Here is a 13,313-nt window from a genome sequence, read left to right on the forward strand (position 1 = left end):
AAAAACGGTAGCCTTCAAGTTATTTCCTTTCAACTTAAATCGCCCAAAACTTACCACTTCCACACGGATAGGGAGGATAACTATTAACAGTTATTTAACCTTTAACATGAACATGAATCAAACGTAATCATTTTTTCCGGGTACATGATACCATACAGCATCCATATCAAACTTTAACATTAAACTTTTAATATCAAGGCGGGGGCCTCAAAGTAGTGTCCTGCGGGCCACATTCGGCCCGCGGGCCGGGTGTTTGAGACCCCTGGTCTAGAGGTTACGAGTCAGTGGGTATACGGGTAAGCAAGTCAAGCCTCTATAGGCTTTTCAAGTAGGCTGCTTGCTCAGGACTTTGGACAATAGGGGGACATGCAGTCTTTTGTCTCTGGCCAGGTATAAATGAAGCAGGGTCAGACAGGCAGCTAGCAGTTCAAGCACAGTTCTCTGAGAGATCTGGTAGACCGCCACCATCGCCATGGGCAAGGTAGGTAAACCGTCAATTTTCATTTTTTTTTTTTTTAAATATATGAGCTAATAAAAACATATCGTGGTTCCAGATCATCCTGTACGAGGAGAGGAACTTCCAGGGTCGCTCCTACGAGTGCATGAGCGACTGCGCCGATATGTCCTCCTACCTGAGCAGGTGCCAGTCCTGCCGGGTGGAGAGCGGCTGCTTCATGGTGTACGAGCGCCCCAACTTCATGGGGAACCAGTACTTCATGAGGAGGGGCGAGTACTCCGACTACATGAGCATGGTGGGCATCAGCAGCGGCATCAGGTCCTGCCGTATGATCCCCATGGTAGGTCCAAACCACATAAATGGTTTATGTGTAACCGTAGTTCTTGCCATAATTTTACCGTCGTCCCGAACAGCACAGAGGACAGTTCAGGATGAAGATCTTTGAGCGGGAGAACCTGAGCGGTCAGATGAACGAGCTGATGGACGACTGCGAGAACATCATGGAGCGCTTTGGAATGAACGACTGCATGTCCTGCCAGGTGATGGAGGGCCACTGGCTGCTGTACGAGCAGCCCCACTTCCGCGGCAGGATGCTCTACGTGAGGCCCGGCGAGCACCGGAGCTTCAGGGAGATGGGCATGAGCAGCATGAGGTTCATGAGCATGAGACGCATCACCGATTTGTGCTGATTGTACTTTGTCATTACGCCAATAAATCACATGACTTTCTAAGTACTCATCTTGTGGTACTTCGGCGTTTTCATATCGAGACAATTTGATAGACCGCATACCCGGAAACCCAAATGACTTCCTACATCCTGGTACTACGTAGTACTATCCAAAGCGCTCAGTCATATCAGCCAATGAAACACAAGAGGAAAATAACCAGTTGATTCCAACCACTTGTGAGTTTTTGTCCAGCACACAAAGCACACTAAATCAAATCCATGAAGACAAAGTTTGCGATCTGGATCTCAGACTAAAAGACAAAAACTGTCAATCAGATAGAACCTACAATTGATATCAAGAGTGAAGAGCAAATGATGGTTCCAAGAGTGCCAGACACAAGCAGGAAGAGGGTAGTACTGTTACGACCCGGTGTGACATATAATCAGGAAAGGTACCCCAAAAAATAGTCAGCAGAAATTGATGTTTTGATCGAACGTGAGAAAATGATAGGGTGAGTATTCATGATTTCACTGTTGAGTTAAAGGACTGCTATACCAGCAGTCAACAAGTACACAAAGTACATACATATTATTGCAATCCTGTCATTCTTCAATCAATCAATCAATGGACCATAATAATAATAATAATAATAAGATCAGAAACGCTAATTTGCAAATGTGTCGAACGATGAATTCACATTTTCAATCTAAGTCATGGGGCTGCACGGTGGTCGAGTGTTTAGCGCCCAGACCTCAAAGCTAGTTCAATCCCACCCTCGGCCATCTCTGTGTGGAGTTTGCATGTTCTCCCCGTGCATCCGGTTTCCTCCCCCATTCAAAAAACATGCTAGTTTTTTTGCTAGCATGTTAGCTTCTCCAAATTGTCCATCGGTAATGTGAGTGTGAATGGTTGTTTGTCTATATGTGCCCACCAGTCCAGGGTGTACCCCGCCTCTCGCCCCAAGACAGCTGGGAACAGAACAGAAATAACAAAGAGAAGGGTAGGGTAACAGATGCTAAGTAGGGGGCTAGTGCTAGTTCCTTGGTTAGAACTCAATCCCTGGGCTTCAGTGCATTGACAGTCCCTTAGCTCGCTGGCTAACGCTGCTCCACTTAAGACCCAATCAACAGTCTTACATGGTCAACGATTCGAGGCTGGCACGTGCGTCGATGTGTAGATAAAGTACAAGTTTTCAGAAAGAGGGTTTGTTTTCAAAACGTCTTTCAATGTTTTTTGCTGTTTGCAAAACAAGCACCGGTTGGTAGACTGGTAGTTGTTGGTAGACAGGACAAAGGAATCTGACAATGCAGAATTCAACTCTCTATTTTCTTATGGTTGGAAGGTAGGTAGATAGGTAGGTTGGTAGGTAGACTGGTAGACTGGTAGTTGTTGGTAGACAAGACAAAGGAATCTGACAATGCAGAATTCAACTCTCTATTTTCTTATGGTTGGTTGGTTGGTTGGTAGGTAGGTAGGTAGGTAGGTAGGTAGGTAGGTAGGTAGGTAGGTAGGTAGGTAGGTTGGTTGGTTGGTTGGTTGGTTGGTTGGTTGGTTGGTAGGTAGGTAGGTAAGTAGGTAGGTTGGTAGGTAGGTAGGTTGGTAGGTAGGTAGGTTAGTAGACTGGTAGTTGTTGGTAGACAGGACAAAGGAATCTGACAATGTAGAATTCAACTCTCTATTTTCTTATGGTTGGTTGGTTGGTTGGTTGGTTGGTAGGTAGGTAGGTAGGTAGGTACGTAGGTAGGTAGGTAGGTAGGTAAGTAGGTAGGTTGGTAGGTAGGTAAGTTAGTAGACTGGTAGTTGTTGGTAGACAGGACAAAGGAATCTGACAATGCAGAATTCAACTCTTTATTTTCTTATGGTTGGTTGGTTGGTTGGTTGGTAGGTAGGTAGGTAGGTAGGTAGGTAGGTAGGTAGGTAGGTAGGTAGGTAGGTAGGTAGGTAGGTTGGTTGGTTGGTTGGTTGGTTGGTAGGTAGGTACGTAGGTAGGTAGACTGGTAGTTGTTGGTAGACAGTACAGCAGAATCCAACTCTCTATTTACTTATGATTGGTAGGTAGGTAGGTAGGGAGGTAGGTAGGTAGGTAGGTACTTTATTCATCCCCGTGGGGAAATTGGCACCATGGGGAAATTAGCAAATGTATACATTATACATTATGAAATGTATTCAAGGTTAACAACCACTTGGGGGGAAAATTCCCATCTCTCCTCAAACACAGCCAGGCACACACCGACTCCTATTTCCTTACTCATCCAATCACCAGTCAGAACTCAGCCAGGATGCACCAGCCTTTAAATACTTGGATATTATAAACTCTATCCAAAAACTTGCATTTCCACCAAAACTAAATATGAAGAATATTCAAGTTCCACCAAGGGAGTCCCAACAAGAACACTGAAGAGCTGCAGGTTGCTGACCCCTGCACTAATCAATGCAAATGACCTCAACATTTTCACCAATTAAAAAAAACAATGAGTTGTATGGAAGTCTGGAACAGAGTTCATGTATTTCTATGTCGATATTCCAGGAAAGACATCAAATGGCTCAGTCGCTGATGCAAAGATCCAATTTAAAGCAGGAAAGGTTTGTTTTGCATAAATTCATGCATACATGCTTCTCTCCATAAGCTGCTGGAAAAAAGGCTTTTGTTCGCGAGCCGCTGCTTTGTCTACAGACGTGTCCACCTATTGTTGCAGGTACACAAAAGGAAACTCTGCCTATAAATTGTCAGCTTACCGATCAGAGTGCCATGCGCCGTGTTTTCAGTAAATCACACCGTAATGTCCCGGTCTGTCTTGTCAGCCTTAAGAAAATGTTCACGCTTCTGACTTCCATGTGGGGGAATTCTGATCCGAAAGTCTTCTTTGGAATTCAGTCAAAGTGGAAATGGAACAAAATGCCCCTCAGCACTCCATAGGGCCTCTATACCATGTTGCTGAGTCAGTGGTAATCGACACAATGGCCGCTGCAGAGTCTTTGGGTTTGGTCAGGTATAAAAGACACGGTGGCGTCGTCACCAAAGCAGCGTCGCAGTTCTCTGAGGAACCAACACAGCTAACACAACCATGGGCAGGGTAAGCGTGCTCACCAGGATGACTGTTAGCTAGCGCTTTTCCGAGCTTAACGACCGGGATTTGATTCTCGTTCCAGATCATCTTCTACGAGGACAGGAACTTCCAGGGTCGCTCCTACGAGTGCATGAGCGACTGCTCCGACATGTCCTCCTACCTGAACAGGTGCCAGTCCTGCCGGGTGGAGAGCGGCTGCTTCATGGTGTACGAGCGCCCCAACTTCATGGGGAACCAGTACTTCATGAGGAGGGGAGAGTACTCGGACTCCATGAGCATGATGGGCATGCGGGACTGCATCAGGTCCTGCCGTTCCATCCCCATGGTATGGAGCTTCAAGCAGAAGAATAATTTGTAGCTCCCGTTCATTTTTTTTTAACGGAACTGTTTTGATTTACAGCACAGAGGCCAGTTCCGGCTCAAGATCTTCGAGAGGGAGAACTTCAGCGGCACCATGCACGAGCTGCACGAGGACTGCGACAACATCATGGACCGCTTCCGCATGAACGACTGCATGTCCTGCCAGGTGATGGACGGCCACTGGCTGCTGTTTGAGCAGCCCCACTTCCGCGGCAGGATGATGTACGTGAGGCCCGGCGAGTACCGCAGCTTCAGGGAGATGGGCATGAGCAACATGAGGTTCATGAGCATGAGACGCATCATGGACATTTGAAAAGTGTTCTGTGGAATATGTTTCACTGACAAAACATGAATAAAACTTTTTCTTAAATCGTATCTTGTCTACTCGTCATTTTCTGTGGTAGAAACCATTTGAATTGCGTGTACACCTGAAGAGCAATAAATCAGCGTTTTCTTTAAATGTGAGTACTGAGTACTTTCCTATGAAAGTACTCACTCAAATGTCATCTGCCAATACATACATATCAAATCGGAGTGACATTAAGTTTTGCCAATCAAATGCCTCCTAGCAATAGATGACGATAAAGTGGTCCAGTCCAGTACAGCACAACTCACTCATCTAGCTAACATCTCACTTTAGACTGGAACATTTCCAAAGGTCCTAAAACTGCCGCCATTAAGCCTCTACTGAAGAACAGCAGGGGTGATGCAGCAGTACTGAACAACTATCGGCCGGTATCCAACATGTCGGCGTTGGGGAAAGTCGTACGAAAGGTTGTATACCAACAGCTTACTGACTTTCTGGCTTACTGGGCGACCTCCAGAGGAGCCCCGCCTCCTTCGGCCCACTCACCCTCCAGGTCTGGAGTCTATAGGTCTGGCCAGCAACCCACCTCCCATCCCTCATTGTCTTTGGACACTTATGGGCGTCTGGAATCCGTCCTTGAGGAAGGGGGGTACTGTCACGATGCAGGAGTTAGCCCCTGTGACAGATCACTTAGTTTCCTTTCGTGCCTTAGTTAATACCACGCCTCTGGCATCCCCTCCTCCAGGTCCTGGCCGCCCCTCACAGGGGCCCATCTATAGACTCCGCTGGGCTCGCTGTTCTGGGCAACCTCCAGAGGAGCCCCGCCTCCTTCGGCCCACTCACCATCCAGGTCTGGAGTCTATAGGTCTGGCCAGCAACCCACCTCCCATCCCTCATTGTCTTTGGACACTTATGGGCGTCTGGAATCCGTCCTTGAGGAAGGGGGGTACTGTCACGATGCGGGAGTTAGCCCCTGTGACAGATCACTTAGTTTCCTTTCGTGCCTTAGTTAATGCCACGCCTCCTCCGGCGTCCCCTCCTCCAGGTCCTGGCCGCCCCTCACAGCGGCCCATCTATAGACTCCGCTGGGCCCGCCGTTCTGGGCGACCTCCAGAGGAGCCCCGCCTCCTTCGGCCCACTCACCCTCCAGGTCTGGAGTCTATAGGTCTGGCCAGCAACCCACCTCCCATCCCTCATTGTCTTTGGACACTTATGGGCGTCTGGAATCCGTCCTTGAGGAAGGGGGGTACTGTCACGATGCAGGAGTTAGCCCCTGTGACAGATCACTTAGTTTCCTTTCGTGCCTTAGTTCCAGCCACGCCGCCGGTGTCCCCTCCTCCAGGTCCTGGCCGCCCCTCACAGCGGCCCATCTATAGACTCCGCTGGGCCCGCCGTTCTGGGCGACCTCCAGAGGAGCCCCGCCTAATTCGACCCACTCACCCTTTAGGCCGCTCTCCTGGGTGGACCTGTCACCCTGGCTGACCTCCAGAGAGGTCTGGCCAGCAACCCACCTCCGGTCCCTCCACCTCCCATCCCTCTTTGTGTTTGGACACTTTTGGGCGTCTGGAATCCGTCCTTGAGGTGGGGGGGTACTGTCACGATGCGGGAGTTAGCCCCTGTTACAGTTCACTTAGTTTCCTTTCGTGCTTTAGTTCCTGGCTTATGCTCTTATTTTGGTATCCACTTCCGGATCAAGGTGACAAATGCTACCCGTCTGAACACACATGCAGGCAAAGTCTCACTTTTAGTTCCGCTAGACCGGAGTTCTGACTGTGACACAGTTGGCCATGTGTCAATCTGTGGCACCGCTCTAAACTGGTTCAAGACTTAGTATATGTGGACAGTACTTTGTTGGAATTTCTAACTGTGTCTCAAATGGCTATGACCTGTGGGGTTCCCCAGGGGTCAATCCTGGGGCCGCCTATTTTTCAGTCTGTACATGCTTCCTTTAGGACAGCTAATAACAACTACATGTATTATATCTGTACTTATCTGCCTCTGCATTCTGGGGTCACGGCCATGCCAGAAACCTGACATGAGGCCGTGCAACCCCTACCCTTTTAGAAACGGGGGTTCAATGCCCAAATGAAATCAAACCATTCAAGTAGCTCACTAACAAGTTGATTGAATAATGATTTGAGATGCTTTGTTTTGGCCGTGATTGTGATGTACTAGCTAACCAGGGGATAGATGGAAAACAGCGGTCATGCTACTCCTGATGTGAGTGACGTAACACAAGCCTGCACAGCGATGTCTTGTCAAATGCACCGTATGTTACGAGACAAGTTTACCAATGGTACCGCAGCTTCAGGGAGATGGGCATGAGCAACATGAGGTTCACGAGCATGAGACGCATCATGGACTCCTGCTACTAAACGTTCAATGAATGTTCAACACTGCAATGAAATAAAGTACTTCTTCCACTACTGCGACCTTTGTCTTACCTTACCTTTTACCTTAACTTTTATTGGGCAAGCTGATGCTAGCTCGTCATGGCGTTTTACCAATGCTGTTTCTGCTAGCAGGATTACACCAAAACTACCTTACCAAAAAATGTTTGTGGCCTTTCTCACACAGCTTTGCTTCTTTCTTTTGACAATAATGCTTATTAATGGAACTTATACAAATACTTCAGCTAGCTCACTAACTAGCTACATAAGCATGCTAACAAGTAGCTGCTCTTTGTACAGGAAACAATAAATTATTTGATTCAAACAATGTCTTGTCAAATGCACCGTATGTTACCAAGTAACTTTTAAATGGAGTAACTTTAGTTATCTTTAACTTTAGTGGAGGCATTGTGTCCAACGCAACGCAAGACGTTTTTAACTCGCCGATTGCAATGTGTACGTGAATGAGGCGGGGGGGATGCGGTCACCGTGTGTAACCGGCCAATCACAGAGCGTGAAGCGTGAACACATACTGAACATTTTCTTTAAAACAGGAATATGGATAATGAGAAAATGTACCGGTTTTGTACTCGTATCAAAAATGCAGTATCCGTACGGGATACCTGTTTTATAACAAGAATCCGGCTCATCCCTAGTAGAATTGTACCGATGGAACAAAGAATCCAAGTGAAAAAATGAAGCCGGTTTTCAAATTCGGTGAAACAAAAGTGAAGCATTTGGGTTCCAGTATGTAGGCGAATGATTTTTAAGGGTTTTCAGTTTGAAAAGCCATTTAAAAGCGCAAAGACAACGGTCCACTATAGCATCCGCAGACATGGCTGTTAGCCACCCATTCACACGTGATTAGCGTGGTGGAAAATGCTTTCTATGGTCAAAGAAAGGGGCTTTTCTAAAGACTGAAAGGTTTCCCGTGGCCCTGAAATTATGAACATAACCTCTGTAGAGCTCAATAGTAAGTCGCTGACTCGGGGCTTTGCTAAGGGGAGGGGCCACTGTTTGGTCAGGTATAAAAGGAAAAGGGTTAAACCTGGTCCGACAACAACAACACACAGGAACAACTCATCCAGCATGAGCAACACCGGCATGAACATGAGGGGCAAGGTAGGTCTCAACTACATGTTCTCCTCACACTTTTTTTTCTCCTCACCTATTAACGTGCTCCTGCTGTTCCAGATCATCTTCTACGAGGACAGGAACTTCCAGGGTCGCTCCTACGAGTGCATGAGCGACTGCTCCGATATGTCCTCCTACCTGAGCAGGTGCCAGTCCTGCCGGGTGGAGAGCGGTTGCTTCATGGTGTACGAGCGCCCCAACTTCATGGGGAACCAGTACTTCATGAGGAGGGGCGAGTACTCCGACTCCATGAGCATGATGGGCATGCGGGACTGCATCAGATCCTGCCGTTCCATCCCCATGGTATGGACCTTCAAGCAGAAGAATGATTTGTAGCTCCCGTTCATTTTTTAACATAGCTGATCTCATTTACAGCACAGAGGCCAGTTCCGGCTCAAGATCTTCGAGAGGGAGAACTTCAGCGGCACCATGCACGAGCTGCACGAGGACTGCGACAACATCATGGACCGCTTCCGCATGAACGACTGCATGTCCTGCCAGGTGATGGACGGCCACTGGCTGCTGTACGAGCAGCCCCACTTCCGCGGCAGGATGATGTACGTGAGGCCCGGAGAGTACCGCAGCTTCAGGGAGATGGGCATGAGCAACATGAGGTTCATGAGCATGAGACGCATCATGGACTCCTGCAACTAAACGTTCACTGAATGTTCAACCCTGCAATGAAATAAAGTACTTCTTGCACTACTACGACCTTTGTCTTACCTTACATTTTACCTTAACTTTGATGCTAGCTCATCATGGCGTTTTACCTGTGCCGTTTCTGCTAGCAGGATTACACCAAAACTACTTTACCAAAAAATGTTTGTGGCCTTTCTCACACAGCTTTGCTTCTTTCTTTTGACAATAATGCTTATTAATGGAACTTATACAAATACTGCAGCTAGCTCACTAACTAGCTAGATAAGCATGCTAACAAGTAGCTGCTCTTTGTACAGGAAACAATAAATTATTTGACCTAAACAATGGCAACGTTAAAAGACAGTTAACTCAACTAAGGGCAACATATTACATTTGAGAAAGTACCGGAAGCAGTATTTAAGTGTCAATGCTAACTGACGTACCTTTACCTTCAACTGTAGCGAACGATTTCTAGATGTCTAAAAAGCTAATGACCTAGCTAAGTCATTTAGAAGCAACATAACAAACGTACTTAAATTTACATGCTACCCGAAAGACGTGACTCTGACAACACATTAATTAGCCAACTCAGTAGCTCAATAACAAGCTAAACACTCTGATTAGGTGGCTATTGCTACAAACTAGCTTACAAGGTCACTGAGTAGCTAATGAGGTGGCTAACTATATTGCAATAGGCAAACTATCTAAAAAAATAGCTTACAAGGTAACTGACTAGCTCATGAGGTGGCTAACTATATTGCTATATGCAAACAATCTAAAAAAAACTAGCTTACAAAGTAAATGACTACCCCACAAGGTGGCTAATTATATTGCTATATGCAAACTATCTAAAAAACAGCTTATAAGGTAACTGACTAGCTCATGAGGTGGCTAATTATATTGCTGTATGCAAACTATCTAAAAAAAACTAGCTTATAAGGTAACTGACTAGATCATGAGGTGGCTAACTATAAATCTATATGTAAATGAGCTAAAAAAAAAAAACTAGCTTACAAGGTAACTGACTAGCTCATGAGGTGGCTAACTATAAATCTATATGTAAATGAGCTAAAAAAAAAAAACTAGCTTACAAGGTAACTGACTAGATCATGAGGTGGCTAACTATATTGCTATATGCAAACTATGTAAATAAACTAGCTTAAAATGTATCTGACGAGCTCATGAGGTGGCTAACTATATTGCTGTATGCAAACGATCCGAAAAACTAGCTTACAAGGTAACTGACTAGCTCATGAGGTGGCTAACTATATTGCTATATGCAAACTAGCTAAAGAAACTAGCTTACAAGGTAACTGACTAGCTCATGAGGTGGCTAACTATACTGCTATATGTAAACTATCTAAAAAAAACTAGCTTACAAGGTAACTGACTAGCTCATTCGGAGGTTAGCTATATCGCTACATGCAAAACTAGCTTACAGGGTAACTGAGTAGCTCATTAGGAAGTTAACTTTATCGCTACACGCAAACTAGCTTACAAGGATTACTGAGTAGCTAATTAGGTTAAATTTATCGCTACATGAAACTAGCTTACAAGGTAACTGACTAGCTCATTAGGAGGTTAACTTTATCGCTACACGCATTCTAGCTTACAAGGATTACTGAGTAGCTAATTAGGTTAAATTTATCGCGACATGAAACTAGCTTACAAGGTAACTGAGTAGCTCATTAGGAGGTTAGCTACATCGCTACATGCAAACTAGCTAACAAGGTAATTGTTGTTTCTGCTGTTTTTCTCTCTCTCGCTCTCTCTCTCTCTCTACTGTCTGAAAACCGGTTTACTACCTTCTAAATACTTTTTAACATTATTAGAGACCTTTAGACATGGAATAACACCCCTATAGTCACCTTCACACTCCTATTACCCAATATAGTTGACATAGTAAAAGAAAATAAGGCTGCTGTGAGAGCCATCAAGTCTGGTGCTTGTGCGTCTCAGCTAATGACTAAGCTAACGAGTAAAAAAAAATGAAGTACTTGAACTGGAATAAACCAAACTAACGAGCTTTTTCACTTTTCAAAAAGGTAATACCGGTTGCGTAACGAGCGGCGGTGAAGAGTCGCTAGCAAAGCCGGCGTAGTTTGAAACCAACACCTGCTGTTCTTTCTTTGTTTTCATTGGCCGTAGCATTCCACGGTTAGCACAATGCCACTCCATTGGCTTCAGTGGAATACATGAAAAGGCTTTGTCAAACAAGTCTTCAAGGGGCCATGCAGTCATGTGACCAACATGTCATGGCAGCACTCCATACCGTGTCGCTGACTCAGGGTTTTGGGTTTTTTGTTTTTTTCCACACAATGAGGGGTCCGCTGACCCCGTGGGCGGACCTCAGGTATAAAAGTCAGGGTTCAATGCAGCAGGACAGCAGAAGCAGCTCACCTCAAAGCAAAATGTCCACCACTGACATGAGCATGGGAAAGGTAAGCATCCGCTATCTTTATCTCTGGAAACATCCAGAGCGGAATTCTTTTGTTGAAATTCCTCCATTTCCTGTTCCAGATCATCTTCTACGAGGAAAGGAACTTCCAGGGTCGCTCCTACGAGTGCATGAGCGACTGCTCCGACATGTCCTCCTACCTGAGCAGGTGCCAGTCCTGCCGGGTGGAGAGCGGCTGCTTCATGGTGTACGAGCGCCCCAACTTCATGGGGAACCAGTACTTCATGAGGAGGGGCGAGTACTCGGACTCCATGAGCATGATGGGCATGAGCAGCGGCATCAGGTCCTGCCGTATGATCCCCATGGTAGGTCCCAACACTCGCTTCGCTAGCTTGAGGACTCACTGACCTGGTCCGGACTGTCCCCCCAAACAGCACAGAGGCCAGTTCCGCATGAGGATCTTTGAGAGGGAGAACATGAGCGGCCAGTCCAACGAGCTGCAGGAGGACTGCGAGAACATCATGGAGCGCTTCCGCATGAACGACTGCATGTCCTGCCAGGTGATGGACGGCCACTGGCTGCTGTACGAGCAGCCCCACTTCCGCGGCAGGATGATGTACGTGAGGCCCGGCGAGCACCGCAGCTTCAGGGAGATGGGCATGAGCAACATCAGCTTCATGAGCATGAGACGCATCATGGACTCCTGCTAGATGTTCTCCTTTTCACATTAAAACAAACTGAAAAAAGACATCTTCTCTGTCCTTCACGATGTTTGTGTGCTGGGTGTCGACCAAATGAACAAACTAGCTCCACGCACCTCGGCCTACATCACAGCCGAGTCCCGTTTCGGGATTTTGGAAATGTTTAATACTCCCACGGCCCATCCAGTCCATAAATCTCCACAAATGTCATGTGACCAGTTTTACACTAGAACTATGGTTCAGTCTAATACGGAAACTACAATTAGAAGATGACCTCTATCTGTTACAATGGATAGCTTATGATAAGAACTCAGCGCGGTGGATTAGTGGTTAGCACACAGACCTCACAACTAGGAGACCAGGGTTCAATTCCACCCTCTGTGTGGAGTTTGGAGTCTCCGGGTACTCCGGTTTCCTCCCACATTCCAAAAACATGCTAGGTTAATTAGCCACTCCAAGTTGTCCATAGGTATGAATGTGAGTGTGAATGGTTGTTTGTCTACATGAAATCAAAACCTACCAAGATAGTATCCACACTATATAAAAATGTAATTTAATCAATATATTAAAGAAAAATGGGAACGAGAGCTCATAACAAACATTAGAGAAACTGAATGGTTAGGTATGATTATGATTATGATTATGATTATGACCCAAAGCACCACAACATCATCTCAGGTCTGGAGGGAGCATTGCTGGAGGAATATATCAGATTTTTAATTACATCACAAATATGTCTTAAAGTCACCCAGCCACGCTGTGGTACAGTCAATTTTAACCATTCACATTTTTTTTGGTTCTGCCCAAATATCACCAATTTTTGGAAGAGGATTTTGGGTTATAATATGACTTTTTCATGTGAGACATTGTATCTGGGCCACCTGGTGGGAGACCTTGTGTTAAGGGAAGATAGGTATTTATATAAAATCATGTTGGTAGCATGTAAAAAGGACATATGTGGAAAAAATGGCGGAAATGGACACTGTTCACGGACAGAAACTAAGGAAATGACTCAAATTGCACCATGACAATTAATGTGAAATAACTAAATTGGATATCGTGTATGTACAGTGCCCCCTTTTTGTTTTGAGTTTCTTCGTATTAATGTTGACGTTTTGTTTTTTAAAAAATGAAAAAATAAAGTAAAAAATAAAATATTATAATATAATATTATAAAATAAATATTTATAT

At 45.6% G+C, this 13,313-nt stretch overlaps 4 protein-coding genes across 4 annotated transcripts; all 4 read left to right on the forward strand.

Moving 5' to 3' along the window:
- Positions 1 to 423: 423 nt before the first annotated feature.
- On the forward strand, positions 424 to 1,183 carry LOC131135589 (gamma-crystallin M3-like). The gene is made up of 3 exons (XM_058081678.1): positions 424 to 481; positions 555 to 797; positions 871 to 1,183. Exons 1-3 carry the CDS (start codon positions 473 to 475, stop codon positions 1,144 to 1,146), a joined length of 528 nt encoding a protein of 175 aa, XP_057937661.1. The 5' UTR covers positions 424 to 472; the 3' UTR covers positions 1,147 to 1,183.
- Positions 1,184 to 3,632: 2,449 nt separating this feature from the next.
- Positions 3,633 to 4,922, forward strand: LOC131136212 (gamma-crystallin M3-like). The gene is made up of 3 exons (XM_058082823.1): positions 3,633 to 4,199; positions 4,276 to 4,518; positions 4,594 to 4,922. Exons 1-3 carry the CDS (start codon positions 4,191 to 4,193, stop codon positions 4,864 to 4,866), a joined length of 525 nt encoding a protein of 174 aa, XP_057938806.1. The 5' UTR covers positions 3,633 to 4,190; the 3' UTR covers positions 4,867 to 4,922.
- A 3,303-nt stretch (positions 4,923 to 8,225) lies between these two features.
- On the forward strand, positions 8,226 to 9,079 carry LOC131135573 (gamma-crystallin M3-like). Its single transcript, XM_058081633.1, has 3 exons — positions 8,226 to 8,372; positions 8,445 to 8,687; positions 8,760 to 9,079. The coding sequence occupies exons 1-3, from the start codon at positions 8,340 to 8,342 to the stop codon at positions 9,036 to 9,038; spliced, it is 555 nt and encodes a 184-aa protein (XP_057937616.1). The 5' UTR covers positions 8,226 to 8,339; the 3' UTR covers positions 9,039 to 9,079.
- Positions 9,080 to 11,326: 2,247 nt separating this feature from the next.
- LOC131136205 (gamma-crystallin M3-like) lies at positions 11,327 to 12,183 on the forward strand. The gene is made up of 3 exons (XM_058082809.1): positions 11,327 to 11,464; positions 11,544 to 11,786; positions 11,856 to 12,183. Exons 1-3 carry the CDS (start codon positions 11,342 to 11,344, stop codon positions 12,129 to 12,131), a joined length of 642 nt encoding a protein of 213 aa, XP_057938792.1. The 5' UTR covers positions 11,327 to 11,341; the 3' UTR covers positions 12,132 to 12,183.
- Positions 12,184 to 13,313: the final 1,130 nt, after the last annotated feature.

Source organism: Doryrhamphus excisus, chromosome 9, assembly GCF_030265055.1.
Source record: "Doryrhamphus excisus isolate RoL2022-K1 chromosome 9, RoL_Dexc_1.0, whole genome shotgun sequence".
Classification (NCBI taxonomy): Eukaryota; Metazoa; Chordata; class Actinopteri; order Syngnathiformes; family Syngnathidae; genus Doryrhamphus; species Doryrhamphus excisus.

What these genes read in the sequence shown, in the direction of transcription:
- LOC131135589 (XM_058081678.1), top strand. An exon ending in CCTGCCGTATGATCCCCATG is followed by an intron (nt 798 to 870) that starts GTAGGTCCAAAC and finishes CGTCCCGAACAG; the next exon opens with CACAGAGGACAGTTCAGGAT.
- LOC131136212 (XM_058082823.1), top strand. An exon ending in CCTGCCGTTCCATCCCCATG is followed by an intron (nt 4,519 to 4,593) that starts GTATGGAGCTTC and finishes TTTGATTTACAG; the next exon opens with CACAGAGGCCAGTTCCGGCT.
- LOC131135573 (XM_058081633.1), top strand. Translation starts at nt 8,340, where the DNA reads ATGAGCAACACCGGCATGAACATGAGGGGCAAG. An exon ending in GCATGAACATGAGGGGCAAG is followed by an intron (nt 8,373 to 8,444) that starts GTAGGTCTCAAC and finishes CTGCTGTTCCAG; the next exon opens with ATCATCTTCTACGAGGACAG. An exon ending in CCTGCCGTTCCATCCCCATG is followed by an intron (nt 8,688 to 8,759) that starts GTATGGACCTTC and finishes TCTCATTTACAG; the next exon opens with CACAGAGGCCAGTTCCGGCT.
- LOC131136205 (XM_058082809.1), top strand. Translation starts at nt 11,342, where the DNA reads ATGAGGGGTCCGCTGACCCCGTGGGCGGACCTCAGGTATAAAAGTCAG. An exon ending in CTGACATGAGCATGGGAAAG is followed by an intron (nt 11,465 to 11,543) that starts GTAAGCATCCGC and finishes TTCCTGTTCCAG; the next exon opens with ATCATCTTCTACGAGGAAAG. An exon ending in CCTGCCGTATGATCCCCATG is followed by an intron (nt 11,787 to 11,855) that starts GTAGGTCCCAAC and finishes CCCCCCAAACAG; the next exon opens with CACAGAGGCCAGTTCCGCAT.